This window comes from Scylla paramamosain, chromosome 37 (assembly GCF_035594125.1).
Source record: "Scylla paramamosain isolate STU-SP2022 chromosome 37, ASM3559412v1, whole genome shotgun sequence".
NCBI lineage: Eukaryota > Metazoa > Arthropoda > Malacostraca > Decapoda > Portunidae > Scylla > Scylla paramamosain.
Window position 1 is genome coordinate 5,797,501 of NC_087187.1, and position 20,817 is coordinate 5,818,317.

The window sequence follows — 20,817 nt, forward strand, 5'->3', positions numbered from 1 at the left end:
ATATATATATATATATATATATATATATATATATATATATATATATATATATATATATATATATATATATATATATATATATATATATATATATATATATATAATATATATATATATATAAAGAGAGAGAGAGAGAGAGAGAGAGAGAGAGAGAGAGAGAGAGAGAGAGAGAGAGAGAGAGAGAGAGAGAGAGAGAGAGAGAGAGAGAGAGGGGAGAAGAGAGAAACTCACCTTCCTGTGGTGGCTGCTTGGGCTGTGGAGAGAAAAAAAATACATATTAGTAAATAACATGATTGTCTTGTTAAGTTTCTACTCCTCCTCCTCCTCCTCCTGCATCTCTACTTTTTTCTTCACTTTATTCCTCCTCCATCTCCTCCTCCTCTTATAATGTCTGATACGAGTTGCTAGCACTACAATTACTACTACTACTACTACTACTACTACTACTACTAGTATTAGTGGTAATTACTAATATTGCTTTGCTTCTGCTGATACCGTAACTCCATCTTCTTACTACTACTACTACTTCTACTACTACTACTACAGCTGTGCACACCCTATCAAAGAAAACGGAGCAACAGTGGATGGGGTGGAGGTCGCTAGTTCTAGAAAGACACCCGGAACGGAACGGAAGGCACGGAACATGATAACATAATAACAAAAGAACAGAATACGAGAACCCAATAGACCTACACGCGACAAGAGAATAAGACCGTGGACGTGAGAGCGAAGGAGTACGTACTTCTACACCGAGGGACTGGAAGTTTGTGGGAGAGGGACAGTGTGATTGAGGGAGGAGTGAGAGCTGTCAAGGTGAGAAGGGAGAGTAGTGAAAGAAGAGGAATGAGGAAGGAAAGGTGTTGAGGGTGAAATGGGGAGGGAATTTTAGGGGAGATTACGTAGATAGGGAAGGGCAATACTGGGTGACAGTTTATTGGGGAGGAAGGGAGGGAGACGTGAGGGAGAGAACATGGAAGGGAAAGGAGGGGAGAGGAGGGGATAAAATACTGGGTGACAGGTTGGGGAGGGAGACGTGAGGGAGAGAACATGGTGGAAGGGAAGGGAGGGGAGGGGAGGGAAGGGAGGGGAGAATTACCTAGTTCGTACTTTACTCCCTGTGCTCCTGCCCCTCCACCACCACCACCTCGCTCCTGCTGCTGCTGCTGCTGCTGTGCATAACTTGAGTCACCTGCTGCTGCTGCACTTGAGTCATCTCCATGCTCTGAATCTGCTGCACGCTGCTGCTGCTACTGCTGCTGAAGTGCTGCTCGGTGTGCTGGGAGGTGCTGCTGGCTGCCACCGCCACGTGCTGCACCTCACCACTCACCTGCTGAGTCTGCTGAGCCACCACCTGCCTGCTGCTGAGCTCGGCGGTGGCGTGACCTGTCACCTGCTGGCTCACGGTCCCAGCCTGCACTTGGCCCAGCCCCCAGTGGCCTGCAGACTGTAGCCGCGCCTTCGTCAGTGTGTGTGCATACATGCATGTGTGTGTGTGTGTGTGTGTGTGTGTGTGGGACAGTATTATGATGGAAGTACGGCATGAAGAAAGCGCGAATGAATGAAGGAAGGAAGGAAGGAAGGAAGGAAGGAAGGAAGGAAGGAAGGAAGAACGGGGAGAAGAAAGTGCGAAGGAAGGAAGGATAGTGAACGAACAAGAAATGAGAAACAGTGGTACGGAAGAAAACGATAAAAAAAGGAAGGAAGAATGAAAGTAGAATGAAAACACAATGAACCGTGACAGACAGTGCGTTAGGAGGGAAGAGGAAGAAGATGAAGAAAGGATGAAAGAAGAACAGAAATCAATGAAAGTGGAGTCAGAGGAGGAAAAGTAAAGAAAAACAGAAAGACACGAGACGGGGAAGAAAAAGAGGAACAATAAGAAGCATGGGAAGAGGAAAGAGAGAGAAGAGAAGGAAAAGAAGGAAAAGAAAATGATAAAACGAGAGAGAGAGAGAGAGAGAGAGAGAGAGAGAGAGAGAGAGAGAGAGAGAGAGAGAGAGAGAGAGAGAGAGGAAAATGTCAGCAGTTGAAACAGCAGAATTAGAACAAGTAGTAGTAGTAGTAGTAGTAGTAGTAGTAGTAGTAGTAGTAGTAGTAGTAGCAGCAGCAGTAGTAGTGGCTATAGTAGTGGTAGCAGTAGTAATAGTAGTAATAGTGTAGACATTATATTCAGCATAAAGAAAGACTTACAAAGCAAAAACAAGAATAATAGTAATAGTAATAGTAGATTAATTAACAATACAAAAATAAGATAAAGCCAGAATAAAAAAACAAACAAACAAACAAATGAACAAAACAGATCAAGAAAACTCAGACAAAATGAACACAACCTCAACAAGCCACGAATTAATCTTGTTAGGTTAGGCAGACCACGTTCTTAGTATTACAATTTGAAAGTCAAAAGATCAAAAGAAAATAAATAGTAAAGCTCAAGTTAGCTACTAAAATATAAAGGAGAGGATATTGAAGTGTTAGCGTGATTAGTATGGTAGAGTAACGTGTCTGGGCGTGTTTGGACGTATGTGTGGTTCGTCTGTGTCTGGGCGTGTGCGGGAGTGGCGTGGCCTGTCTGGGCGTGTGGGCGTGGCGTGGCGTGGCGTGGCGTGGCGTGGGGTTCCTCTTATCCTACACTCACCGAATCAAAGCCTCTGGGCGTGGGAATTTCCGAGCCGATGGGCACAGGCTGCGGCAGATTAATGAGAGGCTCTACCTGGTTGGGCTTGCCGCCGGCCATGGGCGCTGGGATGCCGCCACCTGCCCTCCACGGCGCGTTGGGTTGGGCTGTGCGGGCTTGGGGGCTCCCGCGGCGTTGGGGTCCCTGGGGTTGAAGCCGAACTGCCTGATGTCCGTGCTGCGGGGAGGAGGAGGAGGTGGTGAGCGTGTGGGTCATGTACTGAAACACTCCACGATGCTTCCTGACTACTTTTAATACGCCGTACATGAAGGGACTTAGGTTTTTACGGTTCTAGTGACAGATTGACAAGATCTTCACATTGTTGACTGGAGAACCACTCTCGAGAATACGGCCAATCATCTCTGTGGCCTTGGAAAATAGTGGTGGGGAGAGACCAGAGTGTTTTTGGATGCGGGTCTGTGACAGGTGGAGGTAGTTCCCCTATAGAAAAGATGGGGAGTTGAGACGGGGTAAGATGAATGAGGGCCAGGGAGAAAGGGAGCGTGTGCACGGGGAAGAGGTGTGCACGGGGAAGAGAACACAAAGCTGCGGTGTCACTTACGGCATGGGGCTGCCGTCTTCAGTGCCGATGGAGACGAGGGCGGGGCAGTGGCCGTAGCCGTAGCCCTTGGGTCCGTGCCTCTTGGCGTAGCACAGCTTGCAGTAGATCTCGCCGTCAGGAGCGTCGCAGGAGGTCATGGAGTCCAGGGGGCGGTGGCACTCGCAGCAGTTGTAGCAGGCCTTGTGCCACTCCTGTGGGAGGGAGAGGTGCGGGTGAGAGGAGACCTGGAGGCAGCTGAGAACAGTGATGAGAAGCACCAGGCAGGGGCAGGTTTGGCGCAGCACGCTGTGGCCTGCATGACGGCTCTTTGACAACAGATCTCAAGTTCAGATCTCAAGGTCAGAAAGAAAGGCAGGACAAGTGAGTGTTACAGCTCCACGGCTGGCAGTGCTAAGTGACTCACTACTCAACAGAACATTTTGGGCTTCCTGAAGCGAGACAGGGAATGGCTGGTGGTACGGCTGCGGCAACACCTGAGCGGGAAGGGATGAGGTACTCACGCGGCCTCTGCAGGGCATGGACTCAGCCTGGAACACGGCGCCGGAGCAGCGGGGGCAGCGTGGCTGGCCCTCCTTGGCGCGGATCTTGGTCACGTCCAGCACTGTGAAGGCCGCGTTCTTCACGTTCGACTCCATCCCCTCGTCACACCTGCACGAACGGGAGGAGGTGTGAGGTGTGTGTCTCGGGGCCACTCCTGACTCACAGACTCACACCCCATACACACACACACACTCTCTCTCTCTCTCTCCCTTTCTCTCTCTCTCTCTCTCCTCTCTCTCTCTCTCTCTCTCTCTCTCTCTCTCTCTCTCTCTCTCTCTCTCTCTCTCTCTCTCTCTCTCTCTCTTTCTCTCTCTCTCTCTCAGTAATGGTGCAGGCGTCGCCACTCACGCGATGTTCTCGGCGGTCAGCACGCCACCAGCGCCAGAGGCGAAGCCGTAGCCCTTGGGTCCGTACTTCTTGGCATAGCACAGTTTGCAGTAAATGTCGCCGTCAGGGCCGTCACACAGCACCATGGAGTCGAGGGGACGGAAACACTCGCGGCAGCTGTAGCACCGCTTGTGCCACCTCTGTGGGGGAGACGCGGCTGGTTACTAGGAGGAGAGAGGAGGAGACAACAGAGACCAGAAGTATGGGATGTCCCTCACTAAGCAGAGGACAGGAAAGCAAGGGGGAGGTGGAAGTACCGATTTTCGTGTAGTGCCCCTAGGGACAGCATCTTTCTGGGAGTAGGGGCACGGGGCACTGCACGGAACAAAAATACGAAGTGGCAATATGGTGGACAGGTGATCAACACAAGGGTCACACAGGAATAGAAGGTCATGACACGCAGGTCATGTAATGTTAGCAGCGAGGATGACACGTGTAGTGGTAGTTACCTTGTTCCTGGAAAGCATCTCTTCGGCGGAGAAGACCTTGCCGCCGCAACGAGGGCAGCCCTGGCCAGGGGCGGCGGGGATGGACGTGGTGTCGATGGCACCAGAGGATGGGTTGATGCCCTTGAGCGCCTCGCCGCCGCTGTGGAGACAAAGGGCAAGGAGCGTTACGAGGCTGACCTGGCTTGACTCACCAAGGACACCCGTGTTCCTGGTGTTACGTGCGTGAGAGCACAAAGCACAGCGTACTTCCCCCTATAAAAGTGACAATAATAACAGCAGCACCATCAGCAGCAGCGGCGGCACTACTCACGGGATGTTCTCAGCGGTGAGCACGCCGCCGCTTCCAGCAGCGAAGCCGTAGCCCTTGGGTCCGTACTTCTTGGCGTAGCACAGCTTGCAGTAGATCTCGTCGTCGGGGGCGTCACAGCCCACCATAGAGTCGAGGGGCCTGTGGCAGTGGCAGCAGTTGTAGCAGCTCTTGTGCCAGCTGCGGCCACGGGCGTGCATCTCCTCAGCCATGAACACCTTGCCGCCGCAGCGAGGACACCCGGTGCCCTCCGCGGCCTTGATCTTCTTCACATCCAGCCGGGCCCTGTCGCCCTGGCTCACCACCTGCGCGCCGCCCCTGCAATACGAGTACATACATAAACCACCTTGATCCACGAGCACTGCACCAGCTCTCCTGGGGCTGTGCTCTTTGGCCACGGCCTCTGTAACAACTCAGTTACTGCTTGTTGCTGTGCATCCCTGTGCGGTACTTACACGATGTTCTCGGCAGTCAGCACGCCGCCACCGCCAGCGGCGAAGCCGTAGCCCTTGGGTCCGTACTTCTTGGCGTAGCACAGCTTGCAGTACACCTCGCCGTCGGGGGAATCGCAGCCCACCATGGAGTCCAGGGGGCGGTGGCAGTGGCAGCAGTTGTAGCATCGCTTGTGGAAGGACTGCCGGCAGGGGAGGAACATGAGACGACGGTGGGAGGGGAGTGCCCGGTGGCGGGATGGAAACCAGGAAGATTACAAAAGAATACAAATAACAACAAAGATTAGGTCCTAGGTAGCTTGTTTTGTTTCACTACTCCTGCGTGCCTGGCGTCACCTCAGCACTCCAGCCAGCACGGCAACACTCACCCTGCCCTTGGCGTTGATCTCCTCAGCCATGAACACCTTGCCTCCGCAGCGAGGGCAGCCCTGGCCCTCCTCAGCCCTGATCTTGCTCACGTCCAGCACGGCAGAGCCCGGGTTGACGCCAGACATGGTCTCGCCGCCCCTGCAACACACACCTTGTGATTCACCTGCCGCTTCGCCCCTCGCGCTTCCTCTCCCCCCTCCCTTGTGTGTGGTGCTGGTGAGGGTGAGGCACATGCCCGGCCACCCCCGCCATCCCTGCTGAGTGGTTGGTTACTGGCCCACCGCCGCGACCTGATCGTCTGAACTGTCAAAGGCTCGACATACTATTCTGTGTGACTCCTCAAGGCGTGCAAGGGCGGCACGCGTGCCGCAGTCACACGCCAGCCTGTTGCTGCACTGAGGGCGCTGAGTTACTTACGGAATGTTCTCGGCCGTGAGGACGCCGCCGCCGCCCGCAGCGAAGCCGTAGCCCTTGGGTCCGTACTTCTTGGCGTAGCACAGCTTGCAGTACACCTCGCCGTCAGCGCCGTCGCAGTGGGTCATGGAGTCGAGGGGCCTCTTGCACACCCTGCACTTGAAGCACTTCTTGTGGAAAGGCTGCGGGGACGGGAGGGGAGGGCGTCAGTGGCGCGGCGGGACGAAGGCGTTGAGGTGAGGGAGATGCGGGTGTTGTCATGCAATGCCTCGCTTCTCCCATTGATAAGCATTGTAATAGGGAATATACAAGATATACAGTCTAAGACAGTTCCATCCCCCCTTTCTCTCTCTCTCTCTCTCTCTCTCTCTCTCTCTGCCTCACCCTGTCCTTGGCCATCATCATCTCGGCGCTGAAGACGCGGCCGCCGCAGCGAGGGCAGGGCGTCTCCCCCTCCAGCACGGGCAGCACGGCATCGGGGTTGCCGTGAGGCCTGACCAGGGGCGCACTGCGGTGGGGAAGGGGGGTTATTGTGGTGGTGGTGGTGGTGGCGGTGGTGGAGGTGGCGAGGGGTGTCGGTACTGGTATTAGTGATGGTGGTGAGTGAGGTTGTGTGGTGACTTGTGTTGGTGTTAAGTGGTGGCAGTTGTGGTGGTGAGGGATGACGTGGTGAAGTGATGCTGGGTGGCTGTAGTGATGGTGAGGATGGTTATGGTGACAGTGCGTGATGGTGGTGATTTTTTTGTGGTGAGGGGTGATATTGAAATGTAACGTATGTGTTGAGAGTTATGGTGATGTAGTGAAGTGATGCTAGTTTGTGGTGATGGTGACAGTAAGTGATGGTGACAGGGTATGGTTACGGTAGGTGATGGTGGATGGCGTGTGGTGGCGGGATAGTGATGAAGGGCTGCTGCAGTGATGGTGGGTGCCTTTGATTGTGGAAGAGATAGTGACAGTAATGGTGACAGTGAAGTGAAGTGGCTGAGATACCGTAGTAGAAGTAGTTATAGTATTAGTAATGTAGTATAGTGATGTATAATGTGAAAATAATGATAATAACAACAGTGAAATAGAGCAAGAACCTCATAACACTACCAAACACTGACCACTATACAAAACAATGAGAAAAATAAGATAATGAACTTTAACTTATGAATTGAAAAGATGGTACAGAAAGAGATTGATGTACAGAAATACTGAACTCTCTGTTGCTTACTTTACACCTACAGTTAGTGAAAGTTACCGTGTTGATGCTAAAAGGAACTGTCAGAGTTTCCATTGTACCTTTGTCAGTGGATTAAGCACATCGTTAGTTAGGTTAGTAAAAGAAAGTAAGCAGAAAAAAATAAATAGCATGAATGGTGTCATGCTAGAGAGAGAGAGAGAGAGAGAGAGAGAGAGAGAGAGAGAGAGAGAGAGAGAGAGAGAGAGAGAGAGAGAGAGAGAGCATAGACAAAACTAGAACTAGGAACAAGAAAAAAAACAACAACTAAAACTAAGAACTGTATAAAAATTGAACTAGGAATAAGAAGAATAAAAAAAAGAACTAGGGACTGGAAGAAAAAGAACTAGAGACACGAAGAAAACGAACTAAAACTGAAAAAAAGGAAAAAGAAAACGAAGTAAGGGCATGAAGAACAAGAACTATATAGAGACATGAAGAAAACTACAACTAAGAACTGGAAAAAAAAGAAGAGAAAAAAAATAGCACTGCCGAAGAAAACGAACTACAAAAAGGAAGAAAACTAAAGCTAAGAACAGAAAGAAAACTGGAACTAGAGTGAGGTTTGAAGACGCAGGCGCAACATTCCCATTAGTAGTGAGACAAACGTACGAGTCCGGATCACACTGCAAGGTTCCCCCGCCGTGGCCGAAGCCATAGCCCTTGGGACCAAACCTCTTGCCGTAACACACTGGCGGGGAGAGCAGAGGCGAGGTTAGTGACAGCCCCTCACAGCACGCCGCCGGGACCAGAGGCAGCAGGTGGAGGTCAGGAGGATTTCAGTACACCTGTTATGTCTGTGTACTGGCGCCCTCTTGATCTCCACCTCCTCCCACTGTCCCTGTGTTATGTTGTGCTAAGCTGGTGTAGCCCACAGACACGCACAGGTTGATAAAGAGGCATTCATTCATTCATACCTTCACACACAGACAAACGTACACACCGGCAGGCAGATAGATAGGTATAGACGCTCAGTCATTCATGAATTCGCAAATTGATAAACACATTGACAGATAGATAGATAAGTAGGTAGATAAATAAATGAGATACACACACACACACACACACACACACACACACACACACACACACACACACACACACACACACACACACACACACACACACAAAAAAAAAAAAAAAAAAAAAAAAAAACTCTCAGAAGCCTGCGAAGCAAAACAAATCAACAATATATAAAACAATGTTAGCAGAATAAAAAGGTTTGAAACACAACCCCCAAAAAATCATAAACAACAACAACAATAACCATCAACACTGAACGTGGCGCTCAAAATAAACAGAAGACTTGCGAGTTAATCAGTCAAACAGCATCATCGAGTTATCAGTTATTTCATTGCGCCTTGTTAATTCCTTGCGCTTTTGTTAATTGATGGTGCCGTGTTAATTCCTGGCGCCTTGTTAATTTCGGCACGGGGAAGCGCGAGGCGGTCAGGTGCTTGAAGCTTGCAGGTGAGCCTCTCTCCGCCACTTACGAGTCTTCATAACCGCAGGTGAGGGTGCCGGCGCCTGAACCGAACCCGTAACCCTTGGGACCGAATGCCTTGCCGTAGCAGACTGTACAGGGCGAGAGGCACCGTCAGGAGAGAGAGGTAGAAGCGCCGTCAGTAGAGGAGGGTGTGCATTGATAAAGTAACCAGGCGACACATACACACACACACACACACACACACACACACACACACACACACACACACACACACACACACACAGGAAAGGTATATTAAATGTTTCGCAATTTATTTTTTCTTTTTAATTAGTGGAGAAGAGTGTTATGCTATGAGAGAGAGAGAGAGAGAGAGAGAGAGAGAGAGAGAGAGAGAGAGAGAGAGAGAGAGAGAGAGAGAGAGAGAGAGAGAGAGAGAGAGGCGAATGTATATAGAGAAAAAAGGAAAAATAAGTGAAAAATGGGAGGGAAAAGGGGAGAAGAATGAGGGAGGGAGAGAAAGAGGGAGGAAAGGGAGGGAGGTGAGGCCGGATGGAGACCAAATATGGCGTGAAGAAAACGGTGTGTGTTACTCTTCTGCCAGCCAACCAGGAAACACACACACACACACACACACTATGCTATTTTCCTATCAACATCATTATCATCATCATAGTCATCATCATCATCATCTTCTTCTTCTTCTTCATCTTCTTCTTCTTCTTCTTCAGTCATTCACTATCATTATTTTAGTTTATCACCATCATCATCACCTTCACTATTACTGCTGCCTTCACCACCATTATCACCATTTTCTTTGGCACATTCATTATCACCACCACCATCACCACCACCAGCATTATCATCACCAACACAGCACCACCTCCTCCTACATAGCTATTGTCTTTCATTGTACGCTCATCACCATCACACACACACACACACACACACACACACACACACACACACACACACAATAAAAGAATAAAAACTCTCACGTTGTAACTGAACAAATCAACTTTTTTCTTTTTTCTTTTTACTCCTAAAGAAAATAAAAACAAAACAGAAGGATGTGAACATATAGTGCGGGTTTTTCCTTTCTTTTCTTTCTTTTTTTGTCGACCTTCAAAACAATTTCTTTCATACCTTGCACCTCTACATATGTTTCAGGAGGAGGAGGAGGAGGAGGAGGAGGAGGAAGAGGAGAGGAGGGTAGCAGTGATGTAAGGAAAGCTGAAACAAGTGAGAGAGAGAGAGAGAGAGAGAGAGAGAGAGAGAGAGAGAGAGAGAGAGAGAGAGAGAGAGAGAGAGAGAGAGAGAGAGAGAGGAAGGTGGGTACCTCTATAAATACAACTCAAGAAGAGGGTTGCCCGCTGCTCTTGGCTTAACATACCCACTGCCACAATACGGAAGTGCCCCCCACTCCTCCTCCTCCTCCTCTTCCTCCTCCTCCTTCTCCTTCTCCTCCTCCTCCTACTGCTACTACTACTACTACTACTACTACTACTACTACTACTACTACTACTACTACTACTATTTTTCTTTACAATTCTATTTCATTTTTTCTTCATCGTCCTTTTTTTTTCTACCTCTTCTACCTATTCCTTCATATACTCTTCCTCCTCCTCCTTCTCCTCCTCTTCCTCTTCTCCCTCTTCTTCTCTCAACCTCTTCTACTTGTATTGTAATTCTTGTACCTTTCATCCTCCTCCTATTTTTCTTTCCTATTCTCTTTCCATATTCTTTTCCTTCTCGTCTCTCTACATCCTAATTTTCTATTCACTCTTTTCATGTACTCATCCTCCTCTTACTTCTATTTTTTTTTTATCTTATTCTGTTTGAATGTTATCTTCCTGTTCTTCCTTCCTGATTTTCTGTTAATTTCTTTTATATATTCCTCTTCCTCGTATCTGTCTATCCTATTCTATTTTCTTCCTCCTAATTTTCTACTTATTTTTTTCGTATACGTCTCCTCCTCCTCATCCTCCTCCTCCTCCTCCTTCTCGTAACCCTTCTCTCTCTCTCTACATCACAACACAGACTTCTAACTTGAGTATTCATTGCAAGACCAGATTTATTTTCATGTCCCAGTTAGGCACCAGTAGGAGAGGCCGGTCAGGAAGAGCCTTGGTACCAGATTATCAAGTCAACCTCTCTGCTTCCTCTCTCACTTTAAAATGAACAATAACAAGAGGGAGTTTATGAATGAGTGATACATTTTTTTTTTCACGATAAGGTTTTCACATTTTTTTTCACGATAAAGTTCACATTATCATTTTTTTTCACGATAAGGTTTTCACATTTTTTTTTTCACGATAAGGTTCACATTTTTTTTTTCACGATAAGGTTCACATTTTTTTTCACAAGGTTCACATTTCTTTTCACGATAAGGTTCTTATTTTTTCTCACGATAAGGTTCACATCTTTTTTTTCACGATAAGGTTCATGAGAGTGGGCTGTTTTGATAATACCATGCTTACTCTTCTTTTTTATTCTTTTTTACGTAAGATGGGCTTTAGCATAACGCAGCAAAAGTTATATATATAGAGAGAGAAAAAGGCTCATTGAAGACACCATTTCCAATAAAGTGCAAGAAGAATCAACCAAAATTGAAAAATAGTCTTGGAACCTCCTTTTTAGAAGAGTTAAGTTTATTCTCCCACATAGGCAAACCCTGGAACCCTCTCACTACAGAACTACGAAAAAAAAATAAAAAAATAAATAGTAGTAGGAAAAGAAGAGTGCGCTGAGGCAAAGAACTACTGAAAAAAAAAAAAAAGATTGTAGCAGGAAAAGAAGAGTGCGCTAGGCTACAGAACAATTGCGGTGAAAATATATGCTTTGATTTGACTTTCTTAATGATGAAGGCCGAAAAACTCCCTTCCTGTGACTTGAACCTTTACGAGAGGGAAGTATGAAGTAATCCCAGGAACTTCAAGAGTAATTAAGCTAAATATTCTCTAACTCCTTTCTACTGAACGTCTTTGAGAATGGCGATTTAACGAACTTTTTTTTTTATTGTTTTCCTCATTCTTTCGTGCTCTTGGCTTCTCTCCTTGTCTCCCCCACACGGAAGACTAATGGTAGGTACTTGGGCATATACAGGAAGACTAATAGGTCTCCTGGTATGCGCTCTTCCTTTGTATTCCTTTGTGTTCCTCTTCCACGACTAATAGATCTGGTATGTGTTCATCCTTTGTATTCTTTTGTGTTCCTTCTCTTCCACGATTAATAGGCCTTCTGGTATGTGCGCTTTCTTTGTATTCCTTTGTGTTCCTTCTCTTCCACGACTAATAGGCCTTCTGGTATGTGCGCTTTCTTTGTATTCCTTTGTGTTTCTTCTCTTCCACGACCAATATACCTTCTGGTATGTGCGTTTTCTTTGTATTCCTTTGTGTTCCTTCTCTTCCACGACCACGTACCCGTTCATCAGTCCCTGTCAACTAATATTACCGTGTGTGTGTGTGTGTGTGTGTGTGTGTGTGTGTGTGTATATGTGGTGGACACTGGCCTCGTTCAGCACTTGGCACTGTCTTGTTCCTGGCACTCATACTATCCCGGTACTCTGTCGGTATGTCTGTCTGTCTGTTTGTCTTTTTTCTTTGTTACTTTCTTCACTTTCTTTCTCTTTCTTTCCTTTTATCCTTTACTTTCTCTGTCTTATTTTTCCTTTGTCTCAACTTTCTTCTTCTTACGTTCCTTCTTATCCTTTCCCTTCTGTGTCTGTCTTTTTTTTGTTAGTTCCTTTATTTTCTTTCTCTTCTTTTCTCTTCCTATCCTATTCCTTCTTTTTTCCTTTCTCTCACCTCCAGTGCCTTCCTTCCCCACTTCCTCTGTTCGCTTTCTGTTATCCTTCTTTCATTTCTTTTTCCTTGTTGTTCCTTTCTTTTTTGTCTTCCCTTTTCTCTTTCCATCATCTTCTCTTTACCTTCTCTTCTTATTCCTTATCCACACTCTCTTCCTTCTTTCCTCGCTATATTTCTTCATGCATTCTCTCTCTCTCTCTCTCTCTCTCTCTCTCTCTCTCTCTCTCTCTCTCTCTCTCTCTCTCTCTCTCTCTCTCTCTCTCTCTCTCTCTCTCTCTCTCATTTCACCCTATCCTCTTCTTTCCTCGATCACTCAATCAATTAACTTCACCCTAGTCTATCTTTCATTCATCAGTCAAACTTTAATATCACTTCACCCTGGTCTGTTCCTCCCGTTAATCAAACAGTGAATCAGTTACTTTCACCCTAGCATGACCTCACCTCATCCTGCTCTCTTCCCCCCTTCGCCAATCAAACTCCACCCTAACAACGTAACCTAACCTCACCCTAGTCTGTCACATTTAAGCAATTAATCAAATTTCACTCTAATATAACCTCAATCTCACTTTTATCTATCCCTCGTTAATAAATCACTCATCTTTCACCCTAACATGACTTCAGCTCATCCAGTCAGACTTTCAGCTTCACCTCTCCTTACCCTGTACAGCCCTCAGCTTCACCCTAACCTGAGCTAACCTAACCTCACCTCACCCAACAGTTAGCTCCTCAGTTTCACTCTAACGTAACCTAACTTAACCTAACCTAATTTAACTTCACTCTATGGTCTTCTCGTGCCCCTTAGCTCACCTTTGCAGTACACCTCCTTGTCGGGGCCGTCGCAGTGCACCACGGAGTCCAGGGGCTTGCGGCAGCTCTTGCAGTTGAAGCAGGAGCGATGGTAGATCTGAAGGAAGGAGCGTGTGATGGGGAGGCTGGCTACGTGAAATTGGTTAGCTTAGGTTAGGTTAGGGAGCATTTTCTGAAACATTTCTTTTTTTCTTTTTTTTACGGTTCCAGTGACTGATTAACAAGATTTCTGCATTGTTAAAGGAAGAAACACGCTTGTCCATATTCTGAAACACTTCTGCGCCGCTCCTTCACTACTTTTAAAGGCTCTAATTGAAGCTACACGGGTTTTTAAAGAGGTTTCTACGGTTCCAGTGACAGATCAAGATTTCTCCACTATTAAAAGGAGAAGCAGTCTTGAGAACCTGGCTAATCATCTCTGTGGCCTTTGAAAATAGTCGTGGTGAGAGAGCAATGTGTTTCTAGGTTAGGTTAGGTTATACTTGTGAATGTAGACACGTGTTTTCTCTCTCTCTCTCTCTCTCTCTCTCTCTCTCTCTCTCTCTCTCTCTCTCTCTCTCTCTCTCTCTCTCTCTCTCTCTCTCTCTCTCTCTTCCTCTCATTCTCTCTTCCCTTCCCTGTCTTTGCCTCCCCTTTTTCCCATCTCTCCTCCTGTCTCTTCCGTCTCCTTTCTTTCCTCCTCCTCTTCTCTCTCATTTTCTTTCAGTCCCTGTTTTCTCCTTCCTCTCCTTCCGTCCCTCCTCCTTCTGTCTCCTCCTTCCTTCTGTCTCCTCCTCTCTTCTTTCTCTCCCTCTCTCTCTCTTCCTTTTTCCTGTTTTCTGTCTTTTCTCTTGTCCTCTTCCCGTCTTTATCTTCTCTCGTTTCTCTTGTCTCTTTCTCCCTTTCCTTTCTCTTTTCCTTTCTCTCCTTTACTGGTCCATCTCTTCCTGTCTCCACCTGCTCCCTCTCTCTTTCTTTTTTATTCCTCTCCTTTTATTTCTTCCCGTCTTCTCCTTCCCATCTTTCTTCTCTCTTTTCCTCCCATCCCCCTCTTCCCTTTCCTCCCCTTCCTCCGCCAAACACCTTCCATCGTCAGTATACTTCACAATCATTCACTCTCACTTCACCGCTCACTGCCAACTCTCCCTCAGTCTCCCCTCTCTCTGTTCCTTCTCCCTGATCTACACTCTCCTTGGCTATCCCCCTTCTCTCTCTCTCTAAACACTATTTTCTGTCTTTCTCCCCCTCTTCTTTACAAATACTCTCCCTTACTCCCTTCCTTCTTTCCCTAAACAATCACTCTCCATCCCTTCTTCTCATCCGTATATTTGAAATTCCTCTAAGTTTTGATAATCTAAAAAACTCGCCAGGTCCTCTTTATGAAACCTCTTGAAATCGCTAAGAGATCATCCAATTCCTCTTAAAAACTCTTTTGGAAACCTCTTGAACCCCTTGTGTTTCCCTTAGATTGCCCTGAAACCCACTGTAACGTATGCAGTACCTCTTAATTAAACTCCTTGAAACCTTCCCCTGCCGTGAAACTTATTGAATTCAAACCTATCCTTTGAAACACAATGAAAACCTTTTGAAACCCTTTGAAAACCCTTTGAAACCCCTTTGAAAATTATTGAAAAGACTTGAAAAACTTGAAAACCCTTTGAAACCCTTGGAAAACTTTGAAACCCCTTGAAGCCGTAGGAAGACCCTTGAAAACCCTTTGAAACTCCTTGAAAACACTTTAAAACACTCTGAAAATCTTTAAAACCCATTGAAACCCCTTGAAAACCTTTGAAACTCTTGAAAATCTTTGAAATCCATTGAAAACTCTTCGAAACCCACTGAAACTCTTTGAAACCCCTTGAAAACCGCTTATAAACTCTTAAAACCCTTTGAAACCCATTCAAACTCCTATAAAGCCCCATTCAGCGCCTCCTGCAGTACATACCTTGCCCTTGGCCAGCATCTCCTCAGCGGCGAACACCTTTCCCCCGCAGCGAGGACAGCCTTCCCCGGGTTTGGCTTGTGGGGGCTTGTAAGGCTTAACATAGTCGTCCCGCCCGTATCTGGAGACAAGCCCAGAGGTGGTGGTGACCGTGGTGGTGAGGAAGGGTGGTGGTGGTGGTGGTGGTAGTGGTGGTGGTGGTTTCTTGGTGAGGCATAACGAAAGTCTGTCTCTTTTTGATTCTCTCTCTCTCTCTCTCTCTCTCTCTCTCTCTCTCTCCTCTCTCTCTCTCTCTCTCTCTCTCTCTCTCTCTCTCTCTCTCTCTCTCTCTCTCTCCCTCTGCCTCAAGTTATGTTTCCATCTTCTTGAGCTGCTAAATTTTGTTTCTGTTTATCTATAATTTCTTTTTTTTCTTTTCTTTCTTACATTTTTCTTGTTCCATTTCATTTTTCAGAGACATTGTTGTAAGTTTAGTCTTTTCTCTCTTTTTCTCATAAAGTCATTTTGAGGTTCCTTTTTTTATGTTGCATGTGGGTGTGCGGTTGTGGTGAGTGGTGTGTGACGTGGTGTGTGGTGGTGACGTGTGCGAGTGGTGTGTAATGGCGTGGTGGTGGCGTGTGTTGGATGACGTGATGATGATGGTGTGTGGTAGTGTGTGGTATGTGTTGGTGGTGATGGTGATGATGGTGATGAGTGCTGGGAATATAGTGATATGTGGTGGTGTATGGATCGGGTAGATGTACGGTGGTGTGTGGTGATGTGAGGTGGTGTGGTGTTAACATATGTGGCTGGGTAAGAGAATGTGGGAAAGTGTAGTGAAATGATGTGTGGTGGTGTGTTATGAGCCGTGATGAGTGGTGATGCAATAGTATGTAGCAATGTACTGTAAGGGGTGGTGATGCGATGGTGTGTGATGGAGACTGGTAGTGATGATGATAAGTGTAATGGTGTGTGGTGATTGGTGTGTGAAAGTTTGTCACTTGTATAGTGTAGTGAATGCTGTCTGTCTGTCTGTCTGTCCAAGCAGCTCATATATAAACAGGTGAGCATCATCATTCATCACATTATCTTCTGTTGTCTCTGTTCTCTCTTTACTTCACCTCTACTTATATTTTCCTCTTTATTCATGACCTCTTATTTAGGACGACCAGCCTTCACTCGTGTTGGCTCATGTGTGTGTGTGTGTGTGTTACTTACGTACACGTCAGCAGACTGTGTGTGTGTGTGTGTGTGTGTGTGTGGTCATCAGGTGTAGGTGTGGCTAAGGTATGACAGTGTACAGGTATGGCTAAGGTGTGGCAGTGCACAGATGTGGCTAAGGTGTGGCAGTGAACAGGTGTGGCAGTGTACAGGTGTGGTAGTGCACAAGTGTGGCAGTGCACAGGTGTGGCGGTATACAGGTGTGGCTAAGGTGTGGCAGTGCACAGGTGTGGCTAAGGTGTGGCAGTGCACAGGTGTGGCTAGGGTGTGGAAGTGTACAGGTGTGGCTAAGGTGTGGCAGTGTACAGGTGTGGCAGTGTACATGTGTGGTAGTGCACAAGTGTGACAGTGCACAGGTGTGGCAGTGTACAGGTGTGGCAATGTACAGGTGTGGCAGTGTACAGGTGTGGCAGTGTACAGGTGTGGCTAAGGTGTGGCAGTGTACAGGTGTGGCAGTGTACATGTGTGGTAGTGTACAGATGTTGCTGTGTTCACGTGTTGCAGTGTACAGGTGTGGCAGTGTACAGGTGTGGCAATGCACTGGAGTGGCAGTGTACAGATGTGGCTGTGTACAGGTGTGGCAGTTTGCAGGCGTGGCAGTGTACAGGTGTGGCAGTGTTCAGGTGTGGCAGTGTTCAGAAGTGGCAGTTTACAGGTGTGGCAGTGTACATGTGTGGCAGTGTACAGGTGTGGTAATGTACAGGTGTGGCAGTGTACAGGTGTGGCAGTGTACAGGTGTGGCAGTGTACAGGCGTGGCAGTGTACAGGTGTGGCAGTGTGCAGGCGTGGCAGTGCACAGGCGTGGCAGTGTTTAGGCGTGGCATTGTACAGGTGTGGCTAAGGTGTGGCAGTGTTCAGGTGTGGCAGTGTACAGGTGTGGCTAAGGTGTGGCAGTGTTCAGGTGTGGCATTGTATAGGTGTAGCAGTGTACAGGTGTGGCAGTGTTCAGGTGTGGCAGTGTATAGGTGTGGCAGTGTACAGGTGTGGCAAAAGTGCGGCATGTTTACGGGTGTGGCTAAGGTGTGGCAGTGTACAGGTGTGGCAGTGTTTAGACGTGGCAGTGTACAAGTGTGGCTAAGGTGTGGCAGTGTATATGTGTGGCAGTGTTCAGGTGTGGCAGTGTACAGGTGTGGCAGTGTTTAGACGTGGCAGTGTACAGGTGTGGCTAAGGTGTGGCAGTGTATATGTGTGGCAGTGTTCAGGTGTGGCAGTGTACAGGTGTGGGTGGTGAGCCTGAGTGGGAGTCGCTGGCGTCACCTTTGCTCTCTGAACTCTGAGGTGTTGCGTCTTGAAGGTGGAAACATAACAGGTAGGCGCGAGGAGGCTACTCTATCAGTGAGGGACTGAATGTGGTGGGGGTGATAACAACAACAACGACAACAACATGATGGGCCTGGCCTGCAATAGAGTCCTTGCAACAATTATGGTCTCATTCCTTGAATCAGAATATTGTTAATGGCTTTAAGTTCTCTTTTTTATAAAATTTTAGCTATTTACATCTTTAAAGTTCAATCAGAGGTTAGAGGGCGTTCTCCTGTTTAGAGGGTGAGTGGCGGCGGCTGCCTCACCGCCTGAAGCTGTTACCTTTCCACCTTCGTCTGGGACTACTGACACAACACCTCTGCTTCCCAGTCAGACTAGAGAGCTAAGCGGCGCCGGTGTGGCTTTAGGTCATGCACAGGAGGAAGTTTACAGTGTGTGTGTGTGTGGCGCGGTGGGGGCGAGGGGAGGGGGGCACCTCCCCCGCCACACTCAGACCATTCAGTCAGTGGTGGAAGGAAAAACCCAAAAATGAATTTCATTGTGGCGTATATTTCCTATAAAAATATTCCAGAATTACATTAGGAACGTTGACAGCGCGTATAAAAATAGTTAGCACTATAAGCAAAAAAATAAAGCTTTAGCATTGCAAAAAAAAAGAATAAATAAACATAATAAGCGTAGCGGGTGACTAGAACCCAATGTGAGCGGCACGTGAAGGGCGACGCCCCGTGTGGCCGACGGGTGCTCAGGGAGGGGTTAGGCTCCCCTTGAGATCAGCGAGACTCGGTCGCCACCCACCAGGTTAGTGAGCGTAGCGAGAAGCACTGAATCGTGTTCGTTCCTCCCGAGGCAGGCGGCGCGGCGCCCCCGTGTGAGGCCCGCGGGGTGACGCAGCCGCAGCCGCGTTCCCCGCGGTCCGAACGGAATGGGCGCCGCCACCGCTCCTCAGGAGTCGTTTCGGAAATAAGCGTCAACAGCAGTAAAGAGGCGAGTTCGAAGCCATTAGCAGCGAGGTGAAGCGAGCAGCGTGAGGCGTGAGGCGTGGTGCGCGAGGCGTCTGGACGAGAGCTGGAGGCGGAGAGCGTGTCTGCCAATAACCTTTGATTTATTCAGGCTTCGAACTTTATGATCCTAATAGTGTGTTATTTTTTTATGGTGTTAATTTTATCCTGTGGTGCGCTGGAGTTGCCGTGGCGCTGGAGACAGTGAAGGACAGTGACAGACAGTGATGCCTGAGTGAGGCTCAGGAGAGAGAGAGAGCAATGAATTTTGATGTAGGTCTCCATGGCGACGGCAGTCATCCGGCCACTACCTATGATCCTTGTGCTAATGGTTGAGCTCTACGCTTTGAGTTTCATGACTGGATATTGAGGCGTAGGAGAGCGATTACTCCTTTCTGTGGGGAGGAAGGGGGAACACTCGTCAGTGGCCTGAAGCTTCCTGGAGCTGCAGTATTATATCAGAAAGGGAAACTTCCCAACTGGTTATTGTAGGTTAGGCAGGAACGAAAGTTGACTTGGCCGACGTGTGGGTGGGAGGGGCCGCCGCCGCCACCACCACCGCCGCCCTGGCGCCGGGACCTTACCTACCCAAAGCCCTCACAGGTAACCAATTGAGAAGTTTCGCTTTGTAGTTATTAACACACCTACATGGCTATTGATTACAGGTGAGAAAGGCCCTCTATCCTCTGATTAAGAGGGAATTAATTAAATAAAACGGAATCGATAATAAAGTGATGATAATAATAAAATAGTAATAGTAATAATAATAATAGTAATGATAAAAGATGATGATGGTCATAAGTTAAGAAAATGAGAAGTAGATAATAAAGGAAGGAGACATAATGGCGAACGTAAAGATGCGTGAAGTGTTTGCAGGTTAGGCTCGTTGTGGTGACGCCGCCATGATGCACTACATCGTGACGCGCCCTGAGTGTGTCCGCAGCGGCCCAAGGGAGCATGACTGTGTGTGTGTGTGTGTGTGTGTGTGTGTGTGTGTGTGATGTGAGGGGCACCATGGAAGGCCGTGGCGGGATTGGATGGGGTGGAGTCAGCACCCTTGCGGCCTGTCTGGGACACACTCTCTCCAACACCACACTGCATGACGGTATGGGGCATCGGGGGGTGGGAGAGAAGGGAAAGCTGGGAAGGCCTCACGTCACCCCCTCCCCCCAACCACTACACTCAGCGGCACGGCCTGTTGGGTGACGTGGACGTGGCTGAGTGACAGGGGAGGAAGGGGAGGGTGTGTGTGATGGCTCGTGGCCAGCTGGTGACCCCAGGCAACCGGCCCGATGACCCTAGTTTGTGCCACAAGGCAGGTGCCGGGCCACGCCGTGCCTCGCTTGGCCCTGGGGCGAGGGCGAGGGAGTGCGGGAAAACTTACTGTTCGAATTGAGAGCCGGTGTCCATGCTGAGCCCGGCAGCGCCACCGCCGAAGCCGTAGCCCTTGGGGCCAAACTTGCGGCCGTGGCAGGTCTTGCAGTAGAGCACATTCTCGTGCAGGTTGCAATTGGTGGAGTCCAGCATCTTATTGCACATGCCTGGAGGAGACAGGAGAGGCGGCCATTGAGCCCCGGGCCACTAGTGCTACAAGGGTGCTAGTGCTACGGGGATGCTAGTGCTACAAGGGTGCTGGTGCTACAGGGGTGTTAATGCTCCAGGGGGTGCTAGTGCTATAGGGGTGTTTATGCTACAGGGATGCTAGGGCTGTGAGAAAGTCTTAGGGGGGTTAGTATTATCAAGTAGTGGTTGGCAGTGGACTAGGGTGCTACAGACTGATACTAGTATACTAAGGTGATTGTTGGGAAGGTGACAAGTACCAGATATCTTTCTAGTAGCAGAGAGATGTGCCAGTACTAGGGAACTGTTTGTATTAAGGAGCCTGTAGTGCTTGGTTGACACCTGATATCTAACATTTCTAGAAGTGCAAGCACCGCGGATGTGTGTGCGAGTACTTGTAAGAGATGATGCTGAAAACTGGGCAGTGTTGCTATTTGGG

General features: G+C 48.1%; 3 protein-coding genes across 13 annotated transcripts in view; 2 read left to right on the forward strand and 1 right to left on the reverse strand.

The window, feature by feature from the left end:
- Positions 1 to 20,817, forward strand: part of LOC135091562 (uncharacterized) — a 78,527-nt gene that overhangs the window by 8,177 nt on the left and 49,533 nt on the right. The window lies entirely within an intron of this gene.
- LOC135091557 (muscle LIM protein Mlp84B-like) overlaps positions 1 to 20,817 on the reverse strand; it is a 29,390-nt gene that overhangs the window by 4,293 nt on the left and 4,280 nt on the right. For 5 of the 7 annotated variants that reach the window (XM_063989304.1, XM_063989299.1, XM_063989302.1 and 2 more), the window contains exons 3-17: positions 20,203 to 20,359; positions 15,358 to 15,475; positions 13,434 to 13,530; positions 8,870 to 8,951; positions 6,539 to 6,662; positions 6,158 to 6,336; positions 5,740 to 5,878; positions 5,375 to 5,553; positions 4,923 to 5,237; positions 4,613 to 4,751; positions 4,125 to 4,303; positions 3,737 to 3,884; positions 3,237 to 3,427; positions 2,711 to 2,851; positions 232 to 253 (exon numbers count right to left, since the gene is read on the reverse strand). In XM_063989304.1, coding sequence (XP_063845374.1) covers positions 232 to 253; positions 2,711 to 2,851; positions 3,237 to 3,427; positions 3,737 to 3,884; positions 4,125 to 4,303; positions 4,613 to 4,751; positions 4,923 to 5,237; positions 5,375 to 5,553; positions 5,740 to 5,878; positions 6,158 to 6,336; positions 6,539 to 6,662; positions 8,870 to 8,951; positions 13,434 to 13,530; positions 15,358 to 15,475; positions 20,203 to 20,359 — 2,210 coding nt within the window. Of the gene's footprint in view, positions 1 to 231; positions 254 to 1,096; positions 1,445 to 2,635; positions 2,852 to 3,236; positions 3,428 to 3,736; positions 3,885 to 4,124; positions 4,304 to 4,612; positions 4,752 to 4,922; positions 5,238 to 5,374; positions 5,554 to 5,739; positions 5,879 to 6,157; positions 6,337 to 6,538; positions 6,663 to 7,988; positions 8,068 to 8,869; positions 8,952 to 13,433; positions 13,531 to 15,357; positions 15,476 to 20,202; positions 20,360 to 20,817 lie in introns of all 7 variants that reach the window. The other 2 variants (XR_010262554.1, XM_063989303.1) reach the window with 2 other exon arrangements.
- LOC135091561 (uncharacterized) lies at positions 15,482 to 19,213 on the forward strand. Of its 5 annotated transcripts, XM_063989322.1 has the most exons (3): positions 15,482 to 16,846; positions 16,911 to 16,942; positions 16,986 to 19,213. In XM_063989322.1, exons 1-3 carry the CDS (start codon positions 16,664 to 16,666, stop codon positions 17,248 to 17,250), a joined length of 480 nt encoding a protein of 159 aa, XP_063845392.1. In that variant the 5' UTR covers positions 15,482 to 16,663; the 3' UTR covers positions 17,251 to 19,213. The 5 variants fall into 5 exon arrangements, with proteins under 5 accessions (XP_063845392.1, XP_063845391.1, XP_063845388.1 ...); XM_063989321.1 differs by lacking the exon at positions 16,911 to 16,942 and having other exon boundaries at positions 15,482 to 16,862; positions 16,943 to 19,213; XM_063989318.1 differs by having other exon boundaries at positions 16,911 to 19,213.

Coding starts and splice junctions, on each gene's coding strand:
- LOC135091561 (XM_063989318.1), top strand. CDS start 16,664: ATGTGGCTAAGGTGTGGCAGTGAACAGGTGTGGCAGTGTACAGGTGTG. Junction 16,847..16,910: donor AGTGTACAGGTGTGGCTAAG/GTGTGGCAGTGT, acceptor GACAGTGCACAG/GTGTGGCAGTGTACAGGTGT.